This window comes from Geospiza fortis, unplaced genomic scaffold, assembly GCF_000277835.1.
Source record: "Geospiza fortis unplaced genomic scaffold, GeoFor_1.0 scaffold443, whole genome shotgun sequence".
Taxonomy (NCBI): Eukaryota; Metazoa; Chordata; class Aves; order Passeriformes; family Thraupidae; genus Geospiza; species Geospiza fortis.
In genome coordinates, this window is record NW_005054335.1 from 1696719 (window position 1) to 1723154 (window position 26436).

Consider the following 26436-nt stretch of genomic DNA (forward strand, 5'->3'; position numbering starts at 1 on the left):
AATGTATTTTACAAGTCTACTTCTACTATATGAAGTGTTCACAGTCTCAGAATTCTTCTTTCTAGCAAGAGCCTTTTTCCTTCCTCCTTTCAGCCTTCTCACAAAATCTTTCACCAGTTAAGTGAGGAGAGGATAAACCTCTTTTTTGGAAGACACTTCCCAAGAAAAGATTGGTGCTCTCGACTCAAGAGAAAAACTAACAGCAACAAAAACAGACGATATGGAAGACAGCCAGAAAACAGTGAAAAATTATTTTTAAAGTAATGCAATAGAGACTAAGGAGGGAAATAGGCATGAGGGGACATAAGAATTAAGTAAAGATCAATAAAAGAAATACCAAACAAAGACAAGCTTCCAGCAACCATTCCTCAGTGATTTTAGTGTGTGAGCCCACCTGCTTCATCCCAGTCACAGTGGGTGCTCAAACTGCCTCATTCCACAGGTCTCACTAAACTCCCTCTGATTAATGGCATTTTCTGCTTCCCACAGGTCCCTGTGATATCTCCCACAGGTCTGTGATCCCCATTCCTCTGCAAGTACTGTGACCCTCAGCAAGAGTTTCTGCCCTTCACCCACTACAGAACCTGGCTTGAGGAAAGCTCAGAAGGATGTCTGATTCTTCTCTATAAAACAAAACAAAATAAAACAAAAAACAAGCAAACAAACAAACATTTAAAAAACCCACAAAAGAAAACAAACCCAAAACCCACCAAACTCTTCAGCTTAACTCACTCTGGACAAACATCTTTGCTTCCCTTGGGCTGACTTAGAGGACCTATTAATTTTTTCAGATTCCTTCTTTAAAAATTTCTTTTCTGTTCATTTGGGAATTTGCCATCTTCTCCAAAAAGGAGACAGGGCCTCAGACCATTCACTTTCTCTGTTTGCAGTCCCTGTCTGCTGAGTAGATCAGCATCACTTTTTGGAATCTTAAAGAGAATCACAGTTTGTCACTCTCTTCCACACCTCCCTTCTTCCTCCTGGAATGCTTCAAATAAAACTGGCAGGAGAGCTATTGTAATCTCTGAATAGATTTCCTTGTATAACTTTATTTGGAAAGAGAGAATAGAACTGGAATTAAAACAAATTCAGCTTTAGTTCAAAGCTTGCAGTTTAGATAGTCTCATAAACAGCTTGTAACTTATCCCAGAATTCTCGAAAATATGAAAATTCTCTCTTTTGGGAAAATAAATTGAAGACACCAAATTAACTATTTAAAATATAAAACCTTAACTTAAATCTGAGGAAAAGATTCGGTTTTGGATTTTTAATAGCCCAGTGGATTGGAAGACTGGTTTGCAGTGGTAGACTGTGAAAAGCCCTTTAATAACCTCAGATAAACGCAGACTTTCCCTCTAGCCATCATACCCTTGCTTTTGTTTATATATCTAAGCTGTGACTGCAGTAACTAACTCAGTAGAGTTTCCATGGAGACTGGAAAGTCATTTTAAACACCCATGACTTTCAGAATATAAATCTCTATTACCAGATATTGTATGAGTTGCTAGAGGCAACATTTCCTAATCATTCTTAGTTACTTCTCTATATTTTTTGTAATCTAGTCATTCAAGTATGCATAGACAACAAAACTCTCAGAAGATTATAAAAACTGAATAAGCATTTGTAGTTCAGATGAACTACCAATACTGATTTTCCTTAATCGATGCAGGAAATCTTTTTAAATCTGCTTAGAATTATAACTTTAACTTCTATGCAAAGAATTGAGCATTTGTAGTTTAAAAGCTCAGAAAATATGATTTAAAAGGATGTACTAAATAAGGAGAGAGGCTAAAATTGCAAATTTCAGTTTTTCCATCTAAAAATACAATGCAAAAGTTATATTTTTATATATCTATATATAAAAAGATATCTATGTATATATATATTACGTGTGTATATATATACATATAATCTCTCTTTATATATATATCTTTTATATATATATTGAGGTTATATCTATGTAATCAGTAAAATATGTATTGTTTCGCTCAACTTTACCGCAGCTTACATAAACAATTTTAATCTATGTACTTTTTTCCCTTTTTTTTTTTAATCACAGGTGCAGGTTTCTTGTCATTGAGTCTTAATGTGTGTTTGCTGGTTCTTTCCAAGGAAGCAAAACCAAAAGGACTGATACTAAATATTACATCAAAGGAAGGCTTGCATTGCCATCCATTCTGTCTAGCTCATATTTTGTTCTCTCCCTTTCTCCCAGAGGCCGTAACACTCAGCTCTGTTATACTGAAAGGACTAATGCTAAATATTACATCAAAGGAGGGTCTGCATTCCCATCCATTCTGCCTGGCTCATATTTTTCTCTCTCCCTTTCTCCCAGAGGCTGTAACAGTCGGTTCTGCTGCTCCCTGGCTTGTAACAAGCAAGCTGTAATACACAGGCTCCTCTCACTGACCAGCAAAAGAAACTGCTAGAGTCTTGTCCTTCCTTCAGAATTCTTTTGAAGCAGAATTTACTTCATGTTTTTTCTTTATTTTTGCTTTCTTTAGCACACTTTGGCTCTGCTAATGTACACACATATCTAAGTAAGAATTCAATGTGTTCAATTAATATGAATTTATTACAGAGTTTTTCCCTCCAGGAACAACAGGAAAAAACAACCACCTCATGACAGATGAAGTGTGACAGATGCTCATTTTCTCACTCAGTGTACCTTAAGATTTTAGCTTCAATATTTTTCAGATCCTGTACTGCATTACTGTATAACTCTGAACTCCATAGAGTGTTAGTAAGATCTCTTCACATTTTGGACAGAAAAACCAATCCTTGCAAGCCTCAGAACCAAGGACACCCTCTGCCCCAGGCCCTGAAAAGTATAAACAAAAGTGAATAGTGGTGGGGGGAGCAAACTGGGGGCATATGACTTCATTACCTGAAGCAATAATTGGAGAATGAACCCCTGATATGAAAATACACCGAACTTGTATCTGTCTGAAAAATTCATGTCCATTGTCCATTTTGAGTGTAGCCCCTTGGGGAGGCTTTGTCTGCCTTTAATATACCTGAAGGTCCTTTGTTAAATATATCTGTTTTTATCTTTTTAACTTTGTTTTGCCTCTGTCTCTAGGTAAGCCTGTTCCAGGCATTATCTAAATGGCCTCTTTAAAAAAAAACAAAACTGGGGATATCATGCAGATATAGAAAAACTGAAAATGTCATGCAGTTTTGTCTGCCAAACTGGGCCTGAAATCAGTTTTGTCAGTATTATGGTTTTCCAAGGGATATGTTCTGTATGAATTGCTTTTTAATTGATATAACATTTTCTTTTCTCTTGCTGTGTACAAAGCACTGTAAATAGATATGGATCATATGAGTGGGAGAAGGCAATTGAAGATAAAAGGCATTGATTTATTTTTCTCCTTGGAGTTCTTCATGATGTGAACTTATGGCAGAGCATGTTTGCTACAAGTAGAGGGAAGTGAAGAGCTCAGGAAAGCCTTCTCTGCTATGAACATTGGACAGGTACAATTTTTCTCATGTTTTCATGTGGGAATTGACTTTTAGTTTTATTTTTTAAAATCCCAATGGGATCAAGAAATGAGACAGGATAAAGTCACTACTGTCCTTGGTAGAGTTAAAACTAATCTGCTGTGCAGCGGTACCTGCTTTTCCACGCTTTTCTTAATGTTTCCCAGAGATGTGCACAGACCAATGCCTTCTACTTCACTCCCCTGACTTAAATAAAACCATATCCCCAACTCCAGTTAAAATATAGCTGTCAATCTCCTGCTAAAGCAACGATTTAGAGATTAAATATTTCACACATGTTATCACTGCGCTGCCACTGCCTGACCCCTTGCGATGGTCAGTCCTAAATTGCTAAAGCAGCCTGCGCTGGGTCTAATCTCAGGGACAATGCATAACTCTGCAAGAATAATTTGTATGCAGAACTGAGCACTGCACCATGATATCCAAGTATGGGTGAGACAATTTAATTTCTGTATTGGAAACACTGTTATCCCAAACTCTCCCTGAGCATCTCAGCTTGGTTGCAGGCTTCTGTGGTGCTTCATTATTTGCCGAAGGTCACGGCAACAAATTCAGCCACTGAGGTGGTCCTCATTTCCTTGGTGGCCAGCACAGAGAAGGATTAAAGCCTAAAGACAGCCCCTCCTCTGGTCCCTGTGGGGAGTTTGAACACCAGTTTGGGACCTTGAAGGTTCAGTTTTTATTGCCAGTTCTCACAATACCTAGATAAATTCAGGGCTTTTAAAGTATGTTTTCTGCTAAAACATATTTAATAAACATCCAAAATCTTGGTCCAAATAGTTGGCAAGTTCTTTTGTCCCACTTAAAGAGACTGTAATGCCTCTTGTATTGTGGAAAATAAGAACAAGCATCAGGTAAAAGTAGAAACTTTAATTTGGAATGAAAATATTTTTCCCTTTCCTTTCCTTATTTTATAATGACTTTATATTCATACCCAATAAGAAATGTTTATTTGTCTTTAACATACTGTCACCTGACACTAAGAGGACAGACAAGTTCTCTTAGGGATCCTTGGCAGAATGATGATGGTACTAAGCTGTAGTTACAATAAAGGCTTTATTTTCTTAGTGTTTTCTTAAGTAGGAATTTTATTATTAGCATAACACAGCACAACAAACGACATTAGGAAAGAAATTGACTTAAAGAGAAGGCTAAAACCCGTCATTACTAAGCATTCACTATAAATGCCTGGGCTTAATGGTCAAGGCCTTGCATTGTTCTGATGAAAGACAACCTAAATCACCTAACTAGCATTTGGATATGCTTTGAAAATAACCACTACCAGCAGGTCCTATTGCTGTGTCACACTGCAGTTTATGTTTCAATACAAGAACATTAATGGCAGTTTTTGAGCATAGGGATCAATTTCAATAAATCTTGTTGCACTCCCCCACATATAGACTGTATCTCACATAGCTTATATTCTTGCACAACTGCCAAGGCTTGACACTCAAAACAGGGCATCTTGATGTGCAGAGGAAAGGAGGGGAGAGGGGAGCAGAGGTAAGAAAGCTCATAAGGGAGAAGGACTCAGTTAAACTTCATACTGCCTGCAAAGTTGTACACTGCTTTACTACTGACTCACACAGTCTGGGTGTTTTTCAGATTTTGAACAAAAATCATCCAGGCTGCATGACAGAAACTGCAGTCTTAATGCTACTGAGATATCCCAACTCACAGAGGGTATATGCAAAATTGAAACCTCAAAGGAGCAGCTCCATCAGCAAATTTCAAGCTTTGACTGTTGTACAGGGATCGTGATATTCCTCTGAAGAGTAACAGATTCAGAATATTAGAGTACTGAGAAAAATGAATAATCTGCAGCTTCAGATGAGAGTGGAAATTGTTCAGGAACATTATTAAGTCCCTGACTGGACTTGGCTGGCAGCAGAGCTTTCATTTGGGAATGCTGAACAACTGTGTAACTGTCAATAAACAGTTACAGGGAGATAAGAAGTGTGTATTAGTTACTGCTCAGCCAGTAAAAACTATTATTGTCACAAGATTGTAAGACTTTTATTATTAACAAAAATAAACATTGTGAGTTAATTATAACATTCCAGAGTTTGTTTCTTTTACTGTTATCAGTATGTAACCATAAAACAGACAGACTTGCTAAATATTAAACTCAGTGTTTCATGTACCTTCTTTAGCATACTGTTATATTTTACCATCCCTAAGTTTGTTTGTCTTTCTGATAAACTTCAGCAGCTCATCACTAGCCTGTCAGAGGTATTTTCCACTTTAACCTTTTGAAAAATAAAAGCTTTATCATAGGAATAAACAGACAAAACTGAAAATCTCATTAAGAGTACCTTAACATGATCTAATTAATGGACAGAAATTCAGCCCAGCAACATTCAGATACTTATCTGATCATCTGGTTTGCTTTTATCCACCTCAGTGTAACTCCCAGCCATCATATCTGAAGAAGAGCAGAATGTGGTACAGATTGGAAGACACCGCCTTTAATGAACAACATTTCTCTGAATGGCTGAGTATTTGCATTACCTCATCAGCTGGACAATAATTCTCCACTGTGAAATTTCCAGTCCAACAAAGCAAGTTTATGGGGATAGTTAAGCCAGAGCTGTCCTCTTGCCAGATGTAGGTAGCAGCAAGGCATAGTTTGCTGGTTTGTCATGTTTTCCCAGATAAAAGATTCTGGCCATTTTGTATCAGACAGACCTCCACATTTCTATGACTGAGGAAAAGGGTCTTAGGAAAGGAGTGTATCCTTCCTTACCACAGACCAAGAAAAGAACCCCAGAACCTCAGCCCTCATCTGCAGGGGTGTCAGCTGTAGAGAAAGGTGTAGCTACTCTCATTTTAGAAGTTGCAGCCGCACTTACGATGTAGCTGCCAGTCTGCAGCTGGTGCTGACAAGGAGAATGCAATGTGGTGGGAATAGTTCATGTCTAGTTATGGCAAACAGCTGCCCTAATCAACAAGCATGTCAGCTGATACGCATAGATATAGATACATAAAAAGTTATTTAAGCCAATTAGGTCCAGTGGAAGTCAAGAGTGACTTAATCCTGAAGCATGTTGTTGAGACAAGCTCCACTGAGGAGCTGCACTCACCAGTTGGTGGCTGAGCAGAACCTGGGTGTGTGATTGCTGTCAGTGACTTACTGACTGTACTGCCTGAGCTCACATTAGAGGGAAAAGAAAGACATAGTACACTCTGAGGGAACTCTGTCACTATTTACTCCTCTTTCTTATTAGACTTTCCGCTGGCAGCATTAGTAGGGTTTAATGCAGCTGAGGACAGCTGAATGGACACCCTGATACTGGGTAGCTGCCTAGAATCTAAGAAAATGTCACATTTACAGTGAAGGACATTCAAATGAGTGGTGTAAAACCTACCGAAGCCCTTAATCCCACAACAAAACAAATGAAAGGAGCAAGTGTGAGTAAGAGCCAATAGGACCAAGGACCACGTACAAAGAATTCCCGTTCCACAAACATGTTTCTTTCTGTGGCTTAAGGGCATAAAGACAGGAACGAATGAAAAAATGCCATGAAAACTTAACATCTGTCTTTCCTGATTAACTGTTATAATGCATTAATTAGTTTTTGAACAGTAAACCCACAGAAAATGTTTTCTCATGAGGTTTGTACTTTCAACAGTTTACTATTTTCAAGACACAAACCACTTTGATAAGGATTTGCAGAAATTCCTATTTGTAATGTGCATATTTTAATTCAAGGTTTAGTAGGAAGAAAAATATAAGTATCTTTATCAAAGCAAGTAGCTCAGGCCAGAGTGATGCTTAATCCTCACATCAAATGTCAAGAAAAGTCTTTAGAAGAACAAGTTTATGTTTGTCCTTTTCCATGGAGAATTTTCCTAAAGTTATGCATTGGCAATGTCAGTGATAAGAGAGGATAGTACTTTATGGCATGTAAAAAACTTTGAGTCAGCAGTGCCCTTGCAGCCAGAGACAATTATTTCCATGGAACTTCTACAGAACTCAGCCTACTGAGTTGTACTAGTTGCAAAGACAGCACAAAGCCTTCACCCTCTCCTTTGTACCATAAGGGACCACGACCATTAAGGACACAACTTAAGTGCACTGAACACTAAGATGAAAAGGGGTATAGCACTTCCAAGTGAAATGTATAGAGAGAAAAGGCTAGCAAATGTAGATGCTACAGGTGCTAGTATAAAACAGGAATTAATGTAAGCACTGTGACATTAGAGCTGAACTAAAAATTACTCATTGAGGTGGCATCGAGCCACTCTCAACATTCACCTATTTCTCCTTCAAATTTAATTAGGAGGAATTTCTAAAGAATATAGATGCCACTAGGCTACTTTCTTGAAACATGTGGATGCTGTCTTAAAAACTCAGCTAAATGGGAAGTTTTGGTTATTCGGTTATAACCTTTTTCTACTTTAAAACTCAGGCGAGCAGAAAATAATGCCCTACAACTGATTCCTATCTAAAGGAAATATATCCATTTCCAAAATCTTCATCTTTTCAGGATGACATGACCAAAGTGCATCAAGCTATTTCAAGGTACGCATCTTGCAGCATTAGCTGCATTGCTGAAAGAAAAAGCCTCTTAGTAAAGGCAGATTCAGACCCTGGGGAGAGTTCCAGAGGACTGCTGAGTCAAAGCATGTTTGATTTGCTCTTTTTGCAAACTGACTTTCAGCACAAATCCACTCTCTCTGAATTCTTGGCTACATATTACACATATAGGTGCTAATAGATTTAGATAAAATTATGGATACTGATTTTTTAAATATAAAATGTTAACAGCAGCATTGGCTAGAGAATTTTTCACAGTTCAATAGATTTATGCTGACTTAGATATGGTATCTAGAGGTACAACTATTATTTATCTATATCTGTAGTTAAAAAGGAGAAACATCAGTCATATTTTCAGGTTGCAAAAAAATTATATTAACATAAAAAATCATCCCAACACACATTTTAAACCGAAGTTCTTAATCCAGACCTAGAATGTACCTGACTGCAGTGCCATTTCTAGATCAAGTCTTGAAGCTGATGTGATGTGAAGTTGGACTTTACCTGTTGTCCATGCATACAAAAAGGCACCACTGCTTAGAGAGGCACATTTATCACAGACAAAAGCACTTTCAGCCCCAAAAGGACTTAAAAGCCCCTGCTCTCTCCACCTGTAACTTTCAGAAAGACATAGATACCGGCACATAGCCACACTTGCTTTTCTGCAGCATTGGTAATTGCCAGTTTTCTTTAACTTTTCTCACATTCAGAATCAAGCTGTGCAATTACTATAAAAATTGAAGCCAGGGCTGATCAAAATTAATTATGAGCTGTGAGATGGGAGTAATGAAAAAAAGGAAGAACAGCAGAACAGCAAGTGAGCTTATGACATTAAAAATACAAATAACAGGCAAATCTATGTCTCATCCTGACAAGAGAGGCACTCAGCATATCTGTCATTCCTTTCATCATGCAGATTACTTCTTAGTAGCTCTCGACACATAATACTGCAATCCTTTCTTTCTACCAAATTTCGGCAAGAGCTGTCAACTCTTTGTAAAACTTCAAGATAAAAATGGTTGGAAAATCATATTTCATAATTAATCTATTTAAGAACTCCATAGCTTTAAAATATTTTATTGCTTCATTTTACAGTGACTTTTTTGTTTTTAATTAGCATGAAGCCTAGTTACTTTTTACCAGGAGACAAAGACTGCCAAACATAACAGATCTAGGAGACTGGAAAACAAACAGGTGGGAAAATTAATAATAAGTACTCATATTTACACTTGCTATAAAAGGAGTCTTTGTGTTAGAGAAAGAGAGATAATACACGGCATGCCATCTGGTTTGCCTGGAGATGGGACAATGAAATTTTCAGACCACAGCTGGTCCTAGACAAGACATTATCAACCCAGTGCCAGAATAGAATCAGCCCATGGACAATGAAAAACAGGACAAAGCAAGAAAGTGCTTCATGTGGCAGGGCCAGAAAGCAGTGTCACTGGCAGTCACATCTGCAGGTTCAGATGGGAGATTGGTGTATTCCTTGATTTCCTGTTTTTGTTATACTTTTGCAGCAGCATATATGAATTAACACTTTCAGCTACCTCCTGCTAGGAGGTGTCTGGTGCTGTTGAGCAGAGCAGTAGCCACAAATGTGTAATAGCAAGTACTTATACTGTGTTTCCAGCTTGTAAAACATGGGCAAAACATCCCTTTGTCATAACTCAGGGAGAGCAAAGGTTCCTTCCTCTTGAAGTATCAAACAGAGACTCCACTCAGATACAGTCAATTGTCAATCTATACTACTCATGAAAGCTTATAGGTTCTCTCAAAAATGGAAGGAGTTGCTCATACATATGCCTCTCTGGATGCATACAGATAACTTGAGGGAGAAATGGTGGGACACAGTCTGGAGTTGGCCCTTTCCCTTGTAGGAGTGTAAATGACTACATCCCTGGTGCTTACATGGGAAATGTTAAACAACCCAAGACCCCATTTCACTGCAGCAGAGTCAAGATAAGGTTTTCAGTTATTATTTTCAGAGTGATAAATGACAAATCTCATCTTATACAGACCAAGAAAAACACCGGGTGTGGAGAGGGAAAGTGTTCCATGGGTTCGGTGACACCTTCTACCACAATGATAAGTAGAAGAGTATGAAAGAGAGAAAATTATTTCTCTTGGATGGTTTAATGCTGAGCAATAATTTCTATTACAAACAGGCATCACAGCATCATTACATTTTAAGTGTGAAACATGCTTCTGAGCTTGTCTGTCCTGAAAGAAGTACACATTAGAACATATCGTAAAATAAATTTTAAAAAGCCAAATAAATATACTGAACAAACCACACAAACTCCAAACAAAATCCTCTTTCAAACTCAGTTGTCCCATGGGAACTACATGCAAGAGAGCATGTGGAGCACACATGACAAATGTTATTCATATCACTCAGAAAACGGTTGAGAGGGTTTTGGATATTAAAATAATTCATAAAGGGAAACAAAATCACCGAGGGAAACTCTGGCTTTCCTTTTATGTTAGCTTTACTTAAAAAAGATTTAAATTTTCTGGATGCTGACTGACTCGTGTGATTAAAATGATATCTCCACTTTCGTGGAAACATCTGTATATTCACACAACACCAGGTAATACAAATTCCATCCACTCTAGGGGTTCTGCTATTCTGATAAAGTTCACTAATTTTAACACTTGATTCACAGGATGGACAGAACAATGTATATCTAGCTACAGATAAAAAAATTAAATTCAAAAGTGATGCTCAAACATGGTATCTCATTTTTTTCCATAAAGTATGGGAACAGTTTCTGGTATCTTAGCAGTTAATCTCAAAATTAGCATGTTTCTGGTTTTAGTAGTACCAATATTGTACATGAACTGAAATTACAGAAAACACAATGGTTACTATTAATTATATGCAAAACATTTTAAAATGTTTATTGTCTTTCCTGACTGATGAAAAACCCACTACCATATATTTTGGTATAGGAATGTTTGAGCATTTAACTGGAAGTCTTCTAAAACAATTTACACTATTGCAGCAGATAAGTGATATCATGCATACTCTCTGAGTATTTATTTAATATAAATTCCAATTTTTACTTACCAATCCTGCACAGCATTGAAAGAGTCTTCATTTGTGATGTCATACATTAAAATGAAGCCCATTGCACCCCGATAGTAAGCTGTGGTAATTGTTCTGTACCTCTCCTGGCCTGCTGTGTCCTGAAACAATAACAAACAAAATTTTTACATTACACATAAATGGACAACTTATTTTTTTCTTTTATAGAAAAGTAAGAGTTATTGTACAATTCTGTAATCCTGAGAATAACTAGAAATAGGAGAACTCTGCACTGGATCATAACAGGAGGGACATATCAACTCTGTTATGAAGGGAGAGTGGAGAGCAGCAGAAAGGCATGGCCCCCTGTCAGCCCAAATATTCTGAATCATCAGTGATTCATTTTATTCACCCTGAGAGTTGGGTAAGAACTTTCTCTTCTGATCCTGCCTTGTACCTTTCCAGTGTGACAGAAGTAAAATCTCGATAAAATGCTGAAACAAAATAGCATCCTTAGGACCTTCATTATAATAAAAGGATGTTTCCTGAAGCCAGGAAATATCTGGAACAAAAAGGCAATGTCTAATTGCTCTGTTCTTGTGATTTTAATCCACAGGTGCTCATGTCAGTGAGCACCAATACAGCTTTTTGCTGACCAAAAAAAAGGAAAAAAGACTGTATGGCAGTGCTCTTAAAACAAGGATGGCAAAAAAAAAAAAATTGTTATCAGTCCCTTACCTCAACCCAGTTTTCTCCCTTATTTCAATCAACTGTCTTTAAAGCAAGAAATGTAGAAATATAAGTCTTATCTCCTACTCGTTGCTTTCCTTATTTCCATTTAAAACTTTTCAGGGTAGCAACTAGGTTTTAACATATTTAATGCAATATCCAGAATAGTGTTTAGTCTAGAGAAAATAAGGCTGACAGTAGGTCTCATGAATGCTTTTATTAATATAATATAAATATTTCAAGACAGGTGGCAAGAAGATGGTACCAGACTCTTTTCAGTGGTGCCCAGTGACAGGACAAGGAACAATGGCCATAAATAAACTAAGCACAAAAAGTTTCACCTCAGCTTGATGAAGAACTTCTTTACATTGAGAGTGGCACTGGAGCAGGGTGCCCAGGGTGGTTGTGGAGTATCCCTCTCTCAGGAGATGCTCAACCCCTTCCCCCCCGGATGTGTTCCTGTGTCACCTGCTCTGGGTGACCCCACACTGGCACAGGGGTTGCACAGGATGATCTCCAGGGGTCTTTCCCAACACTAAGTATTCTCTGTTTCTGTACTACAACCACCTATGTCTGCACTAAAATTGAGACATAACGGCAATAACTGAAATACAGGAAATGCATAACTATTTCATGTTCCACCCTATCTATTTAATATTTTAAGCCATTAATATTAATAGCATTACAGGAGACATATTTCAGTGCAATCCTGTAATTAACAGATCATCTGTGCACATTCAATTTTAACAAACTTTGAAAATTAATATCATTATTTCCATTAACTAGAAAATTAAAGAGATAAATCCATTTAATTTGTCTTCCTACAAAGAAGACTAACCAGTAACAAACATATTTGGTATGTTTTCTGAAATAGTTTCCAGTCTAGAAGTACTCCCTTGTGAACAAAAGAAAAATAGGTTAGGTAGGCCTCTATTTTTGCATATATATCATCTATTTCATAAACTAATAAAATAATAAAAGGAGATTCTACATGCAACAGAAAAGACTTAGATTAAAAAAAAAATCCAAGGTCATCACTGAAACTAACAACATTAGGTAGAATATATGATTCCTGTTCATCCTGGATTACAGTAACTGCTGCTTTGATGTAGCTTTCAGTGATTCAAGATGGAAAGCTAAAGTAGTAGCTAGACTTTAGCAGGTCTCACATGAAGTTGGGTTACATCTTTATGGGAAAGGCCAGACAGATCTAAACTGTTTCTGTTTATGCTCTGAACAGCCTAAGCCTCTACCAGCTGTGGTCTGGAGCTTGGATAGCTGCTCCCAGATGTTCTGGCGCTCCTGAATATTAAGATGTGCACTAAATCTGTGCATATTTCATTTATGAAAAAAGCTTTTTTTCCCCACTTTTTTTTTGTTTGTTTGTTGGTTTGTTGTTTGGGTTTGTGGGGTTTGTTGTTGTTGTTGGTTTCATTTATCTGATTTTTCATTAGAGAAAACCTCTGGGTTGCATAGAAGAAAAATATAGCCCACAGCAAGCATTCAGCCTGTCCAGGAGAGTATTTTCAAACAAATTTTATCAGTGTCTATCTGTTTGTGTTTTAGTCAGAGACATGTTTGATTAGAATGTATGATAGTATGAAAAGCAGGAGGCCATTCTCACTGAAGACAATTTTATTTTGCTCTGGGTGGTTTCCACTGAAGCCCACCTGCAGATAAGAGTGAAAAGACCTAGCAATAAAGTCATTAGTCAATGAGGCTTTCCATCCCAGACACCAACTATTTTCTGTTCAGTGTAAAGCCATGTCAGGTGGGCTTCAGAACTCTTGATTAGAAAAAAAAAATAAAAATTAAAAATCAGTTTAAAGTATGTCAAATCAAGATGATAGTCCTTAAATGATTTTACACAAAGGGGCAGGAAGATACAGATAAAGGTCCAAACACTTACTGACTTTGGGACAGAAGATCTTTGTCTAGACCCAAGTTTGTCAGTCTGGGAAGGAACCAGGTATTTGGAGTTGTTCTCAAATTCTAATCCATAATTCTAAACTCATAGCTAATGCTATGTTAATAAGATGATAAAAAAGGATTTTCTAAAGTTATATTTCAGTATACGTGACATAGATGGATGACCATTAATAAAGGGGAGTACATTAGTTCCAAATATAGATAATCACATTCCTCTTTATATTTATATTCTCTATTATATTCACTTCCTATGGAGAAGCAATTCAAATTTTAATAGACCTAATGCAAAATTTTTGCAGTAAAGTTTTTATGATCATGTAAGAAATGAACCCAAATATAAATAACCAATGTGTCAATACTTTCATGTCCCACACATTCATAAGCATGTTCTTTGTATTCAGACAAGAATATCTTCATAACTGCCCTAAGGATAGGTCCTTTCATATGATCATCAAGGAACTTAAATACCATTTGACAGGAGAGATAGCATACTAGAAAAATAATGAACTATAACATTAAATATTATATTTCACTACACTAATTTTGTTTATTTCAAACAGATAATATTATGTACATCTGTTTATTAGCTTTTATTCTTATAGAAGAACTAAGCAGAAAAGAATTGATTTCCAACTTTTATCATATTTCTAGTTGTACATCACAATGGTTGTATCCTCAGGTGCTGTTATATACTTGTACTTGAAGAAAAGCTTTTCCAATTCAGGTAGGGCTACTGTCTGCTGCTATGTTTTCTTAGTCTATTTGGCAAGACCACAGAATTGGTCTAAGATGACTGTCTTCTTAGATTTAAATTCTAAAATATAACATCTGTACTTCCACTGACTGATCATCTATTTCATAAACTAATAAAATAATAAAAGGAGATTCTACATGCAACAGAAAAGACTTAGATTAAAAAAAAAATCCAAGGTCATCACTGAAACTAACAACATTAGGTAGAATATATGATTCCTGTTCATCCTGGATTACAGTAACTGCTGCTTTGATGTAGCTTTCAGTGATTCAAGATGGAAAGCTAAAGTAGTAGCTAGACTTTAGCAGGTCTCACATGAAGTTGGGTTACATCTTTATGGGAAAGGCCAGACAGATCTAAACTGTTTCTGTTTATGCTCTGAACAGCCTAAGCCTCTACCAGCTGTGGTCTGGAGCTTGGATAGCTGCTCCCAGATGTTCTGGCGCTCCTGAATATTAAGATGTGCACTAAATCTGTGCATATTTCATTTATGAAAAAAGCTTTTTTTCCCCACTTTTTTTTTGTTTGTTTGTTGGTTTGTTGTTTGGGTTTGTGGGGTTTGTTGTTGTTGTTGGTTTCATTTATCTGATTTTTCATTAGAGAAAACCTCTGGGTTGCATAGAAGAAAAATATAGCCCACAGCAAGCATTCAGCCTGTCCAGGAGAGTATTTTCAAACAAATTTTATCAGTGTCTATCTGTTTGTGTTTTAGTCAGAGACATGTTTGATTAGAATGTATGATAGTATGAAAAGCAGGAGGCCATTCTCACTGAAGACAATTTTATTTTGCTCTGGGTGGTTTCCACTGAAGCCCACCTGCAGATAAGAGTGAAAAGACCTAGCAATAAAGTCATTAGTCAATGAGGCTTTCCATCCCAGACACCAACTATTTTCTGTTCAGTGTAAAGCCATGTCAGGTGGGCTTCAGAACTCTTGATTAGAAAAAAAAAATAAAAATTAAAAATCAGTTTAAAGTATGTCAAATCAAGATGATAGTCCTTAAATGATTTTACACAAAGGGGCAGGAAGATACAGATAAAGGTCCAAACACTTACTGACTTTGGGACAGAAGATCTTTGTCTAGACCCAAGTTTGTCAGTCTGGGAAGGAACCAGGTATTTGGAGTTGTTCTCAAATTCTAATCCATAATTCTAAACTCATAGCTAATGCTATGTTAATAAGATGATAAAAAAGGATTTTCTAAAGTTATATTTCAGTATACGTGACATAGATGGATGACCATTAATAAAGGGGAGTACATTAGTTCCAAATATAGATAATCACATTCCTCTTTATATTTATATTCTCTATTATATTCACTTCCTATGGAGAAGCAATTCAAATTTTAATAGACCTAATGCAAAATTTTTGCAGTAAAGTTTTTATGATCATGTAAGAAATGAACCCAAATATAAATAACCAATGTGTCAATACTTTCATGTCCCACACATTCATAAGCATGTTCTTTGTATTCAGACAAGAATATCTTCATAACTGCCCTAAGGATAGGTCCTTTCATATGATCATCAAGGAACTTAAATACCATTTGACAGGAGAGATAGCATACTAGAAAAATAATGAACTATAACATTAAATATTATATTTCACTACACTAATTTTGTTTATTTCAAACAGATAATATTATGTACATCTGTTTATTAGCTTTTATTCTTATAGAAGAACTAAGCAGAAAAGAATTGATTTCCAACTTTTATCATATTTCTAGTTGTACATCACAATGGTTGTATCCTCAGGTGCTGTTATATACTTGTACTTGAAGAAAAGCTTTTCCAATTCAGGTAGGGCTACTGTCTGCTGCTATGTTTTCTTAGTCTATTTGGCAAGACCACAGAATTGGTCTAAGATGACTGTCTTCTTAGATTTAAATTCTAAAATATAACATCTGTACTTCCACTGACTGATGTTTATTTCTAAGCAAATGAAATAAAATAAGCCCGAGGAAGACTATTATTGACTGGCATTTTAAACACGGCAATTCATTTTTATCTTTGGTGAGCAGAAAACAAGACACATATATCATGTTGGGGACTTCATTCATGTAGTTAATGTCTGGTAAGAACAGATGATTGTTCATTAAATGAGTGGAAATGCAGAGAGGAATGAATTAGGGTGAGGAAATTCTTTATGAAAACTACCACACACAAAAGACAAAAAAAAGTATTTTAGAAATCTTAGACAAAACACACACACAAACACACACACAAATCTTGGCAGCTACAAGAAATATTTTCAAATATTACATTCACTTTCATAAATTCAATTTTTAATTCAGCTACACTATTCCATTCACTTCTGGTTAGCTAATCCTATCTTTGTGGATCTTTTTTAGTAGGCATCAGATTTTAATTAATAAATCACATTATTATAAGGCTTTATGGTCACAGTACTTCAGAAATTGTCCATACAATTGTGCATGGTGTACAGCACATTAGCTAATAGCCCACAGTCTTGATTATTTGGAAGACTGTGATATTTGCACAGATTTCCTTTTCATGTTTTGATACCTCTAGTATGCTTTGTTGGGCTTCTTAATTGATTTTTTAATGTATAATAGAAATTAGTAATCTGCAAATATTCTTGTGCTCCAGATCCCAATATGTATGATTTCATATTTTAAAAATTTTTTGTTTTCTGCGAGTGATTCAATAGCTAAAAGGACCAGTAAAAGTCTTGAACTGGGCACATACATCTGTAGAAGGGAAAGAAGAATGGTAGAGGTATAGATTGAATGCAAAATATCTGGTTCTGCCTCTTATTGAAGATAGCAATCTGGTATGCTTTTGGCCAACTCTCCTTTCATTCTTCCTGATATGTATCAAATGATAGGCAGACAAATAATTCCATATTACCTTAGCTCTTCATTTGAGTTAAACTTAAAGCTGTGGAATTTGACATACAATAGAACAGTAAGCAAAGATCTGTTGTTTATACAGTAACTACATGAATCAGTGTTTGTCCTGTGCTCCTCTCTTTAATAATGCCATGATTCTGATTGTTACTGTGGAACTACTACATAATTGGAGGCTTTGTTGTATGGGGAATGCACCAGCTGCTGACAATAATGTTCCCAGAGGAATGGAGAGATATCATGTAATAGCCATCTGTGAAAGTAGAAACACTTGAGGAGAGGAAGCTGGCTGACTCAAGAGGAAATCATATGTTTCACACGAAGTTCAGAGTTTAAGGGGCTGGAAAATCTCAAAATACAAACCAAGGTTCTGATAGTAATCCTGGAGATACTATTGCATATCTTACTTGCAAAGTACAGTTATCTAACTCAAGAGAAGTAAACCCCTCCCACTCTCAAGTCCTGCTAAGTTAAAGTTCATCAAGAATGTTCCATACCACCTTAGACTACATCAGTGTTTTTTGCAATGGGTTAAATCAGACACTTGAATTCATCTGCTGTGTGCCCTCCCTCTCACCCTCACCTAGCACTGCACCACTGACACGAAAAATACTTTATGCAAATAACTTGCTAGGGGAGTTGCTCATTATTAACATTGGCAGTTCTGAAGGTGGAAACAAACAGCATTTGGCAGCAAGAACTTTTAATGAGCCTGTCATAAGAGTTCAGCCTGCAAAACAGATTTATTTTTTAGCATGCTTAAGTGATTCTGTGCCTCTGCATTTCTGTTCTGTATGCCAAACATATAAATATCTTATTTATATCCACTTTCTCACTACAAGTTTTACTCATATCATAATACAGCTTGTTCTATGTGCCATAAACCTGGCAAGAGTAGAGAAGGATTTCTTGGGTGGTGTTTATACCTCTGCTTCACATCCACACCATTTGAAGGCAAGGCAAACAGAAAAATAAAATTAGAAATGTGAGTTGGGTGAATCCTCACTTTGCAGGCCAAATTTTTCTTATTCAAATTACTCTTAGCAGGTAAAGAAAACTGGCACAGCAATCAAGAACCTCAGCTCCCAAACGAGTTTCATTTTTCTTTCCTGCTGTTGCTACCTGAAGGTTATTTATATACTCAATCAAAGAGATTATGTAGTTCTCTAATTTTTCTGATCTCTCCTTAGACATTTCTGGGGTCTCAGGAAAAAAAAGGATAAAAATAAAAGTACGACAAACCATAACCCCTCCCAACCTGCCAGCCAATCAACCAAAAACCACAAAAAAAAACCCCAGAAGCCAAATATTCACCCTCCCCTCAGAACCAACTAAAAAAAAAAACCAAAAAACAAACGAAAAAAACCTCACCAAAAAAAGAAACAAACTCCAAAAAATAAAAACAGACAAAAAACCAATCAACAATTAAAGAAGTTATTCAAGGAAGAGTAAAAGAGGATCTCTGCAAAAATCCTATTGAGATAACACCCAGGAAGAGCAGCTGTGGGTTTATATCAGAAGCAACTGGGCAGGGCACAGAGAGAAAAGCTGCTGGAGCAGGAGCAGCTGATTATCCCGGGAGCACTGTTTCTCAACAAACAGCTCTTCAACAGAAAGTGTTAGGCACATAGAAACACAGACAGATGAGCACTTACAACAGGAAAGGAAAACACTGTTCAAAACACTTATTTTAGCTAAGGGACAATAAAAAAGATGTTACACAGTGTATTGCCAATTCAGTCTTTGCTTATGTACCTATTCTCTGTCAGCAGCTCTTTCCAAAATTCTCATGGCTTTTGTCTCCCTGGAAGTTTGGCTTTTATATTCATATGTTTATATATATACACACACAGGTATTGATACATGTATAAATATATGGCTGTATCTGTGAATGCATACATGTGTTTGTAGAAATATATATAGGCATTTGAAGCTTGAAAAGCTAGCTACTTGCCAATACATACCTGCTAACCTTATGTGCTAATCCTCATAACTCGCCTCAAAATCAGAGCTGACAGTTCCTTCCTCAAACAGGAGGGATGCAGGAACATGGCAGGGCTAGCTGGAAATATCTGGGATCAGAGCAGTGGGGAGAGATATTATTCCAATGTGCCTGGCAAAAAGGGGCCTGAGGGGGCCTGTCCTGACAGGACAAAGGTACAGCAGAGCCTGCATTGAGACACTGGCTCCTAGAAAGAGGGAAAGTCCTCCTAGAAGAGCTGGCACTGGAAAAGTATTTTATTGACATATTAACTTTATCTCTCTCTCCATCTGTGGAGCTGCTCATTGCACCTGAAATTAATGTAATTTTAAATTTACTGCTTTTCTCCTTTTCTGTTCTTTCTTCTCCTTTATTTTTAAGATTCACATAATACACCCATCCTCTGCAGATCAGCTATCATGCCTTCCCAATGCACAAAATTGAGAAAAGCAGTGTAGCACTGTCTCCTTTCTAGCCCAGTGGAACTTGACCTCAGCTGCCATCAGTTCTGGCCTCAATTTTTGAACCCTGCTGCCACTTCAGTGCATGTCCCCCTCTTTTCCCACCATAGGCTGTAGCTTTATCCTGTCTTCACTTTGGCTGTCATCTGTCCTAATCTGCTGGATGCGAGGATTAATTCCTCTTGTCGTTCTTCCCCATCTTTGCACATGCATTGGATCAGTAGAACTTGGCATTATCCATAAAAGTAAAACAAATTAAAATACTCCTTTATATTTTTACCAAAGTTCCTTTTAAGTTTTAAAAAGAATTTCTTTTTGGAAAGGCTCAGGTTTTGATTCCAACACCTTTTTTTTTTTGTTTTTATGAGAAGTGTTACAAAATCAAGGGTTATATACTACTACCAAAGCCACATAGTGGAAATAATGACCTTATAAAACCTAATTTTCACTTCATGTAGTATTGCAAGTATATTTTAGGAGTCACATTAAAAGGTAAATGGATATTAAAATGCAGTTTGTCATCACATCTACAGAAAAAAAAAAAGAGATAACTTTCTATTTGTATTATTTTGAAACACTTGTAAATCAAAATGTAAAAATTTCCTCACCTTTTTCAGTAAAATAATGAAGCAACAGAGACCCATTCTGAAACAAAATGGTTCTATACAATCAAAACCAACAAAGCTTTAACAACTGTCTTTGTTTTACAGGCAGTTATTACCATTCAGGAAGCAGCACATGAAAAAAATGTGATATTCTTAGTTTTGTCATTTTTTGTTTTTTAAAATTCCTGCTCCCAGTCCTGAGATTGTACAAGAACAGCAATGGTTTTTTTCTTCTTTTTAATTTTTATATTCAGATACCAAGAATGTGTCTTGATGCATAATAAAAAAAAAACCACAAAACTTTTACTATAAACTGAAATTAATGTGTTATCAATAAAATTTTTACTAAACCCAAAATAATTTCGGAATACTGAAATTGCACTGAATTCTGGAAAAGCCTAAACTGATCAGAACAACCTGCATTTCAATGAAGAGAAGAAGAAATACAAGATATGTGAAAACATTACAAGGAACAGTAATCTTAAAAACCTCATACTCAACTACAGACAAACTTCAGATTAGAGAAAGTGTCCTTAAGCTCCAGGCGTGTATGTGGTAGCTTGGACACTGAACCTCTTGTCGTTCTTCCCCATCTTTGCACATGCATTGGATCAGTAGAACTTGGCATTATCCATAAAAGTAAAACAAATTAAAATACTCCTTTATATTTTTACCAAAGTTCCTTTTAAGTTTTAAAAAGAATTTCTTTTTGGAAAGGCTCAGGTTTTGATTCCAACACCTTTTTTTTTTTGTATTTTATGAGAAGTGTTACAAAATCAAGGGTTATATACTACTACCAAAGCCACATAGTGGAAATAATGACCTTATAAAACCTAATTTTCACTTCATGTAGTATTGCAAGTATATTTTAGGAGTCACATTAAAAGGTAAATGGATATTAAAATGCAGTTTGTCATCACATCTACAGAAAAAAAAAAAGAGATAACTTTCTATTTGTATTATTTTGAAACACTTGTAAATCAAAATGTAAAAATTTCCTCACCTTTTTCAGTAAAATAATGAAGCAACAGAGACCCATTCTGAAACAAAATGGTTCTATACAATCAAAACCAACAAAGCTTTAACAACTGTCTTTGTTTTACAGGCAGTTATTACCATTCAGGAAGCAGCACATGAAAAAAATGTGATATTCTTAGTTTTGTCATTTTTTGTTTTTTAAAATTCCTGCTCCCAGTCCTGAGATTGTACAAGAACAGCAATGGTTTTTTTCTTCTTTTTAATTTTTATATTCAGATACCAAGAATGTGTCTTGATGCATAATAAAAAAAAAACCACAAAACTTTTACTATAAACTGAAATTAATGTGTTATCAATAAAATTTTTACTAAACCCAAAATAATTTCGGAATACTGAAATTGCACTGAATTCTGGAAAAGCCTAAACTGATCAGAACAACCTGCATTTCAATGAAGAGAAGAAGAAATACAAGATATGTGAAAACATTACAAGGAACAGTAATCTTAAAAACCTCATACTCAACTACAGACAAACTTCAGATTAGAGAAAGTGTCCTTAAGCTCCAGGCGTGTATGTGGTAGCTTGGACACTGAACAGTGGCTGTCACACTTACAGTGGGATGGGTATGGCTGGAAAGGTCATTTCTAATGCTGTGAGACCTATGCCTATTCCTATTAGAAAAATAAGAAGTAGAGCTGTTTCATCCACAGTTGAAACATACAGAGGCATAGATGCCTTTCATTTAGCAGTGAGCAGAAAAAAACACTGATCTATATTAGAAGTTAACAGCCTTAGAGGCAAGTTGACTACCGTCATATAAAAACAATGTTGAGGGATATTGGAATGCCAGAGTATACTGCTCTTCCCATTTCTGTACTTTGATATATACTTACAAATCTTTTTGATTAACTGCTTTTCTCTAGAACTTTTTATTCACAAAATAATAACCTCATCTTTCTCTTCCCCTTGTTATTCATTCCTATTCTGCATCTTTAACAGCTTTCTCTATTAATATTCATTATTCATATTTAATTAACTTACCCTTATTATTCAGGATGAATTGGGATCCACTGATAGCAAAAAGTTTGACCAGCCATTTTGATAACAGTTCTATGTTAGTGGCTCATTGCGCTGAAAAAATTTCCATAATAGTGCCATCATACTACAATATTATGCAAATCTTCGTCCACTGATTAGCTAACAGCACCACTTGGCTATTGAGAGCTAAGAAAATAACTCCTTCCTCATTGCAACAGTGAGCTTAGCACATTTTGTGCTGGGTGTTTTTTAGAAGCACTGTCTTATAACATTCCAACTCTAAGAGATAAATGACCTCATAGTAAAAAGGACATTTTAAAACCATAAACCAAGCCCTCTTGCCAGAAACTCTCTCCCCACCTCTACTTTTTCTTGTGATAAGCCTCTGTGTTTAAATCTGCAGTGAAGTTTGTCTCATTGGGAAAAAATTACAGAAACATTCCTATTAAATATTAATAACTTTCCAAACCTTCCCAGGAGTAAATGAATGCACTTCTAGTCAGAATATTAAGTTTAAAAGCATGTTTAAAGGCTCACTGGAATTATTATGAACTTGTACTTTTACCATATTTTCTTTAAATTTAAAATCTGTAAAATGGAAAGGAGACAATTTGCAACACAGAACTAGACACATTTTACCCACTTTAAGTAAAAAACTATAAATGCATTATTTATTGAAGGGTTCAGGCATGGCAGAAGTCCAATCCATCCAGAACTTACATAAGGGCTGGTAAAATATAGAACTTTGTGCTTTAGAATACCTCTTGAATAAAAATACTGGGCTACAGTGCTAGACTGTTACAACAGCTTCTTTCTACCTTAAAAACAAAATGCTGTTTTAGAGCTGTCTGGAAGATTCCTAGTAGGAGGATCTATAGGTAACTTCTGTATCTGTATCTGAGGCACCATTGTTTCCTGGGGAAAGTGTAAAGATACCAAAGAAAATTCTGGAAGTTCTTTCTTTATTACACCTGAGGCAGGTATTTTATATTCTAAGGCTCAGCTGGAAAAGTGCATGTTATTTTCTGGAGAACGTCACCAGTGATGCATCCAAAGCACAGAATGCACCATTCTCTGTCCACCAGCAACACCCTTCTTTCATGTATTTCCTGGGACTGTTCCCTCCACTGACACAGAGCTATTGAGAGGTGTGTTTTCAGGACACTCTCCACCAACCTCTTCCACTTTTGAATTCTTTGTTTTCCAACAGTTTGTTATCCCTGTTTTGCTGCACAGGAGTCCACCACGTCTTTCAGACAGTTATTGACACAAACATGATTTAAGAAAGACCATTAATCTGGCTCCAAGTCTTTTAGTCTTAGAATGACTACTCTATTTTTCAAAGCCAATTCTTCAATTACCAAATCTTGCAAGATGCTGGAAAACACTTTTTCCTTATCCTTGATTATTTTGGTTTCCTTGTGCTAGGATTAAGAGGACACATTCGCTATAACATAAAGATACTTTTGTTACCAATATGCTGCTTGAATTATCCACATATAAGATTTATCTACTAATTTGGGGAAACACCAAATTGGATCGAAGTCACAAAAAATAAGTCTCATCAAAGCAAAATGGAACTCTTAGATACACTATAAGGACTCCTAAAATCTCTTCACTAAGGAAAGAAAGTTTAAAGATTCCAAATAGATCCAACAATTTCATCTACTACATTACATGAGGGTGGGGTTTTGTCCAAAAATATATAATTTTCATCCAAAACAAAAGGACATTTTCTTCTTTTGCTTGTCAATAAATTCTTCTGAACTATGGCTGCATATCAAAAGGTCATGCTTAGAACACTCCTCTATTGTCCTGGTATTTGGTGAGAGACATGTAATTGAAGAGAGCACAGGTTTTTCTAACAAGAAAATAGTTATTTAGCATGAAAATGTGTCAGCAGCTGACACTGTTTAATGCACACCCACCAATCATGTCTGTTATTTTGCTATGGTTTAAAACAGTAAATTATTAAAGAGTGAGTTATAAAAAGGAGTTAAATACATCAGGTGTGATTAATCTATGAATCCTGAATTATTTCAAGTACAGTGCCCTTATATTTGCTTTCTCTTTGTAGGTAATTCTGCCATAAAGTGGTGTAATTAAATCAGATATCATCTAAATTGCTGTTTAATTTGGCCCTTGGTCTCTCTTTTTCTTTTAGGTCAGACTGCTTGAGAGCTGTGTGCCTCACATATGCATAAGCATATTTAGCAATTCTAATGGCTTTGTAATTTTAAAATCAAACTTTGGAGAAAAAACCACAATCTTACCAGAAACTGTAACTGCCAAGCCAGGGAAGGGAAGGGAAGGGAAGGGAAGGGAAGGGAAGGGAAGGGAAGGGAAGGCAAAAGGAAAGGTAAAAGGCAGAGGCAATGGCAAAGGCAAAAGGAATTTCATTTGGAAGGGATGGTCCCAAGAAAATTGCAGTTGGAAGAGACTGTACAACTGTCTGAGCACCTCAGGCCTGACCAAAAGCTACAGCATGATCTAATGAGCATTGTACAAATTACTCTTTAACACTGACAGGTTTGGGGGTATGGACCTCATCTCTAGGAGAGAAAGAAATATTATTCAAGAGTTTCTTCAATAAACTGAACAATAAGTGAAACAAATAAAAGGTATCAAAAATGAAGTTTATTAACTAGGAAATTTTCCTCCTATATTTATATTTCAAAAAGCACCAGGCAAATGAAACAGCAGCAAGACCTCTACACTTCAAGGAAGAGCCTTTGAAGTTTTAGAAGTGTCCGTGGAACCTGGCAAGAGGATATGGACTGATTCATAACAGAAAAGTATGTCACAAACTTTATAAATGCATAGGTAGGCTAATGCACTTTGATAAAGAGACATTTCCAAAAACCTTGATGAAGAGAAGTAACTTTTATAAGGAATTCAAGCTTCAGGTGCTTTGCTGGATGATGATTAGAACAGTAATCACATTCTTGATTAGATAATCACAAATATTAGATGAGCTAACATTACTCCTTGGACTTCTAAGAAAATCTAATTTTTTAGACATAGGTAAAGAAACAGAGGTGATGGTTAACAAAATTTGAAAAACTAATATTTTATATTTAGAATTTCAGAAAAAAATGTGAAGCTCTTAATTCTTTATCATTTAAAAGTGATTAACATCTTTACTTTTTACATCAAATAACAGCTTGCTGTGACTCACAGACAGTAAATAATAAGATTTATTATTACTATGAAACGAAATGAAATGAAAAAGATCATATAAAAAGTTCATTATTTTACTGCTAAATTAACTGAAGAAATAATACTGCAGTTGGGATTGTTGATGCAAGGTTATTTCACTGGAAAATGCTGGACTACTCAAATCAACTTTTGCTGAAGTTTATGTTTGTGTGAAAGATTTCATTACAGCAGGTTATTGGATCAAAGTGCATCAAGGAGTTACTGGCCAAAATCTTAAAATAAGTCCCTCTAGAAATATGTCAAAGGCCATAGAGATCCAGGGAGTGGCAGAATCATAAAAACATTTCCTGAAGGACATTCTTGGACATGGAAAACATGGCTATTGCTGTCTGGTTTGGGGTTCACATCTACAGGCTTATAAATCACAACATCCACAAAGGCCTGAGACGCCCTGCCACTTTACACCTGAGAATTTATGCAATTATTTTGATGACTCACTTCTAATGTGTCATCCAAAAATGACAGATACTTTTAGAATGCAAGCAGATAGATCTCTCAGTTTTCTGACAAACTCACAGTGTTTTTAATTTCACAGTGCTAATTTTATCTTCCTTTGCCTTATTTTTCAAGCAAGTGAAACAGTTAATTATGAGATCAATTAACATGAAATTTTCAAGCAGAACACAATCAGAGAAAAAAGTCTCCTCGCTTTTGTAAATACGTAGTTGCACCATATCCATTCTTAATTTTATTTTTGGTAACAAAATGTATATTTAAAGACAGAAAAACTGGATCCTTAATAGTAAATGAATTAACTATTTAGAAAAATCCAAAACCATTTATGCTTATATAACTAAA

General features: G+C 35.9%; 1 protein-coding gene across 1 annotated transcript in view; it reads right to left on the minus strand.

Annotated features, from left to right (window-relative positions):
* Nucleotides 1-26436, minus strand: part of RAB3C (RAB3C, member RAS oncogene family) — a 120062-nt gene that overhangs the window by 56794 nt on the left and 36832 nt on the right. Inside the window, exon 2 of the mRNA XM_005421978.2 lies at nucleotides 11118-11236. Coding sequence (XP_005422035.1) covers nucleotides 11118-11236 — 119 coding nt within the window. The remainder of the gene's footprint in view (nucleotides 1-11117; nucleotides 11237-26436) is intronic.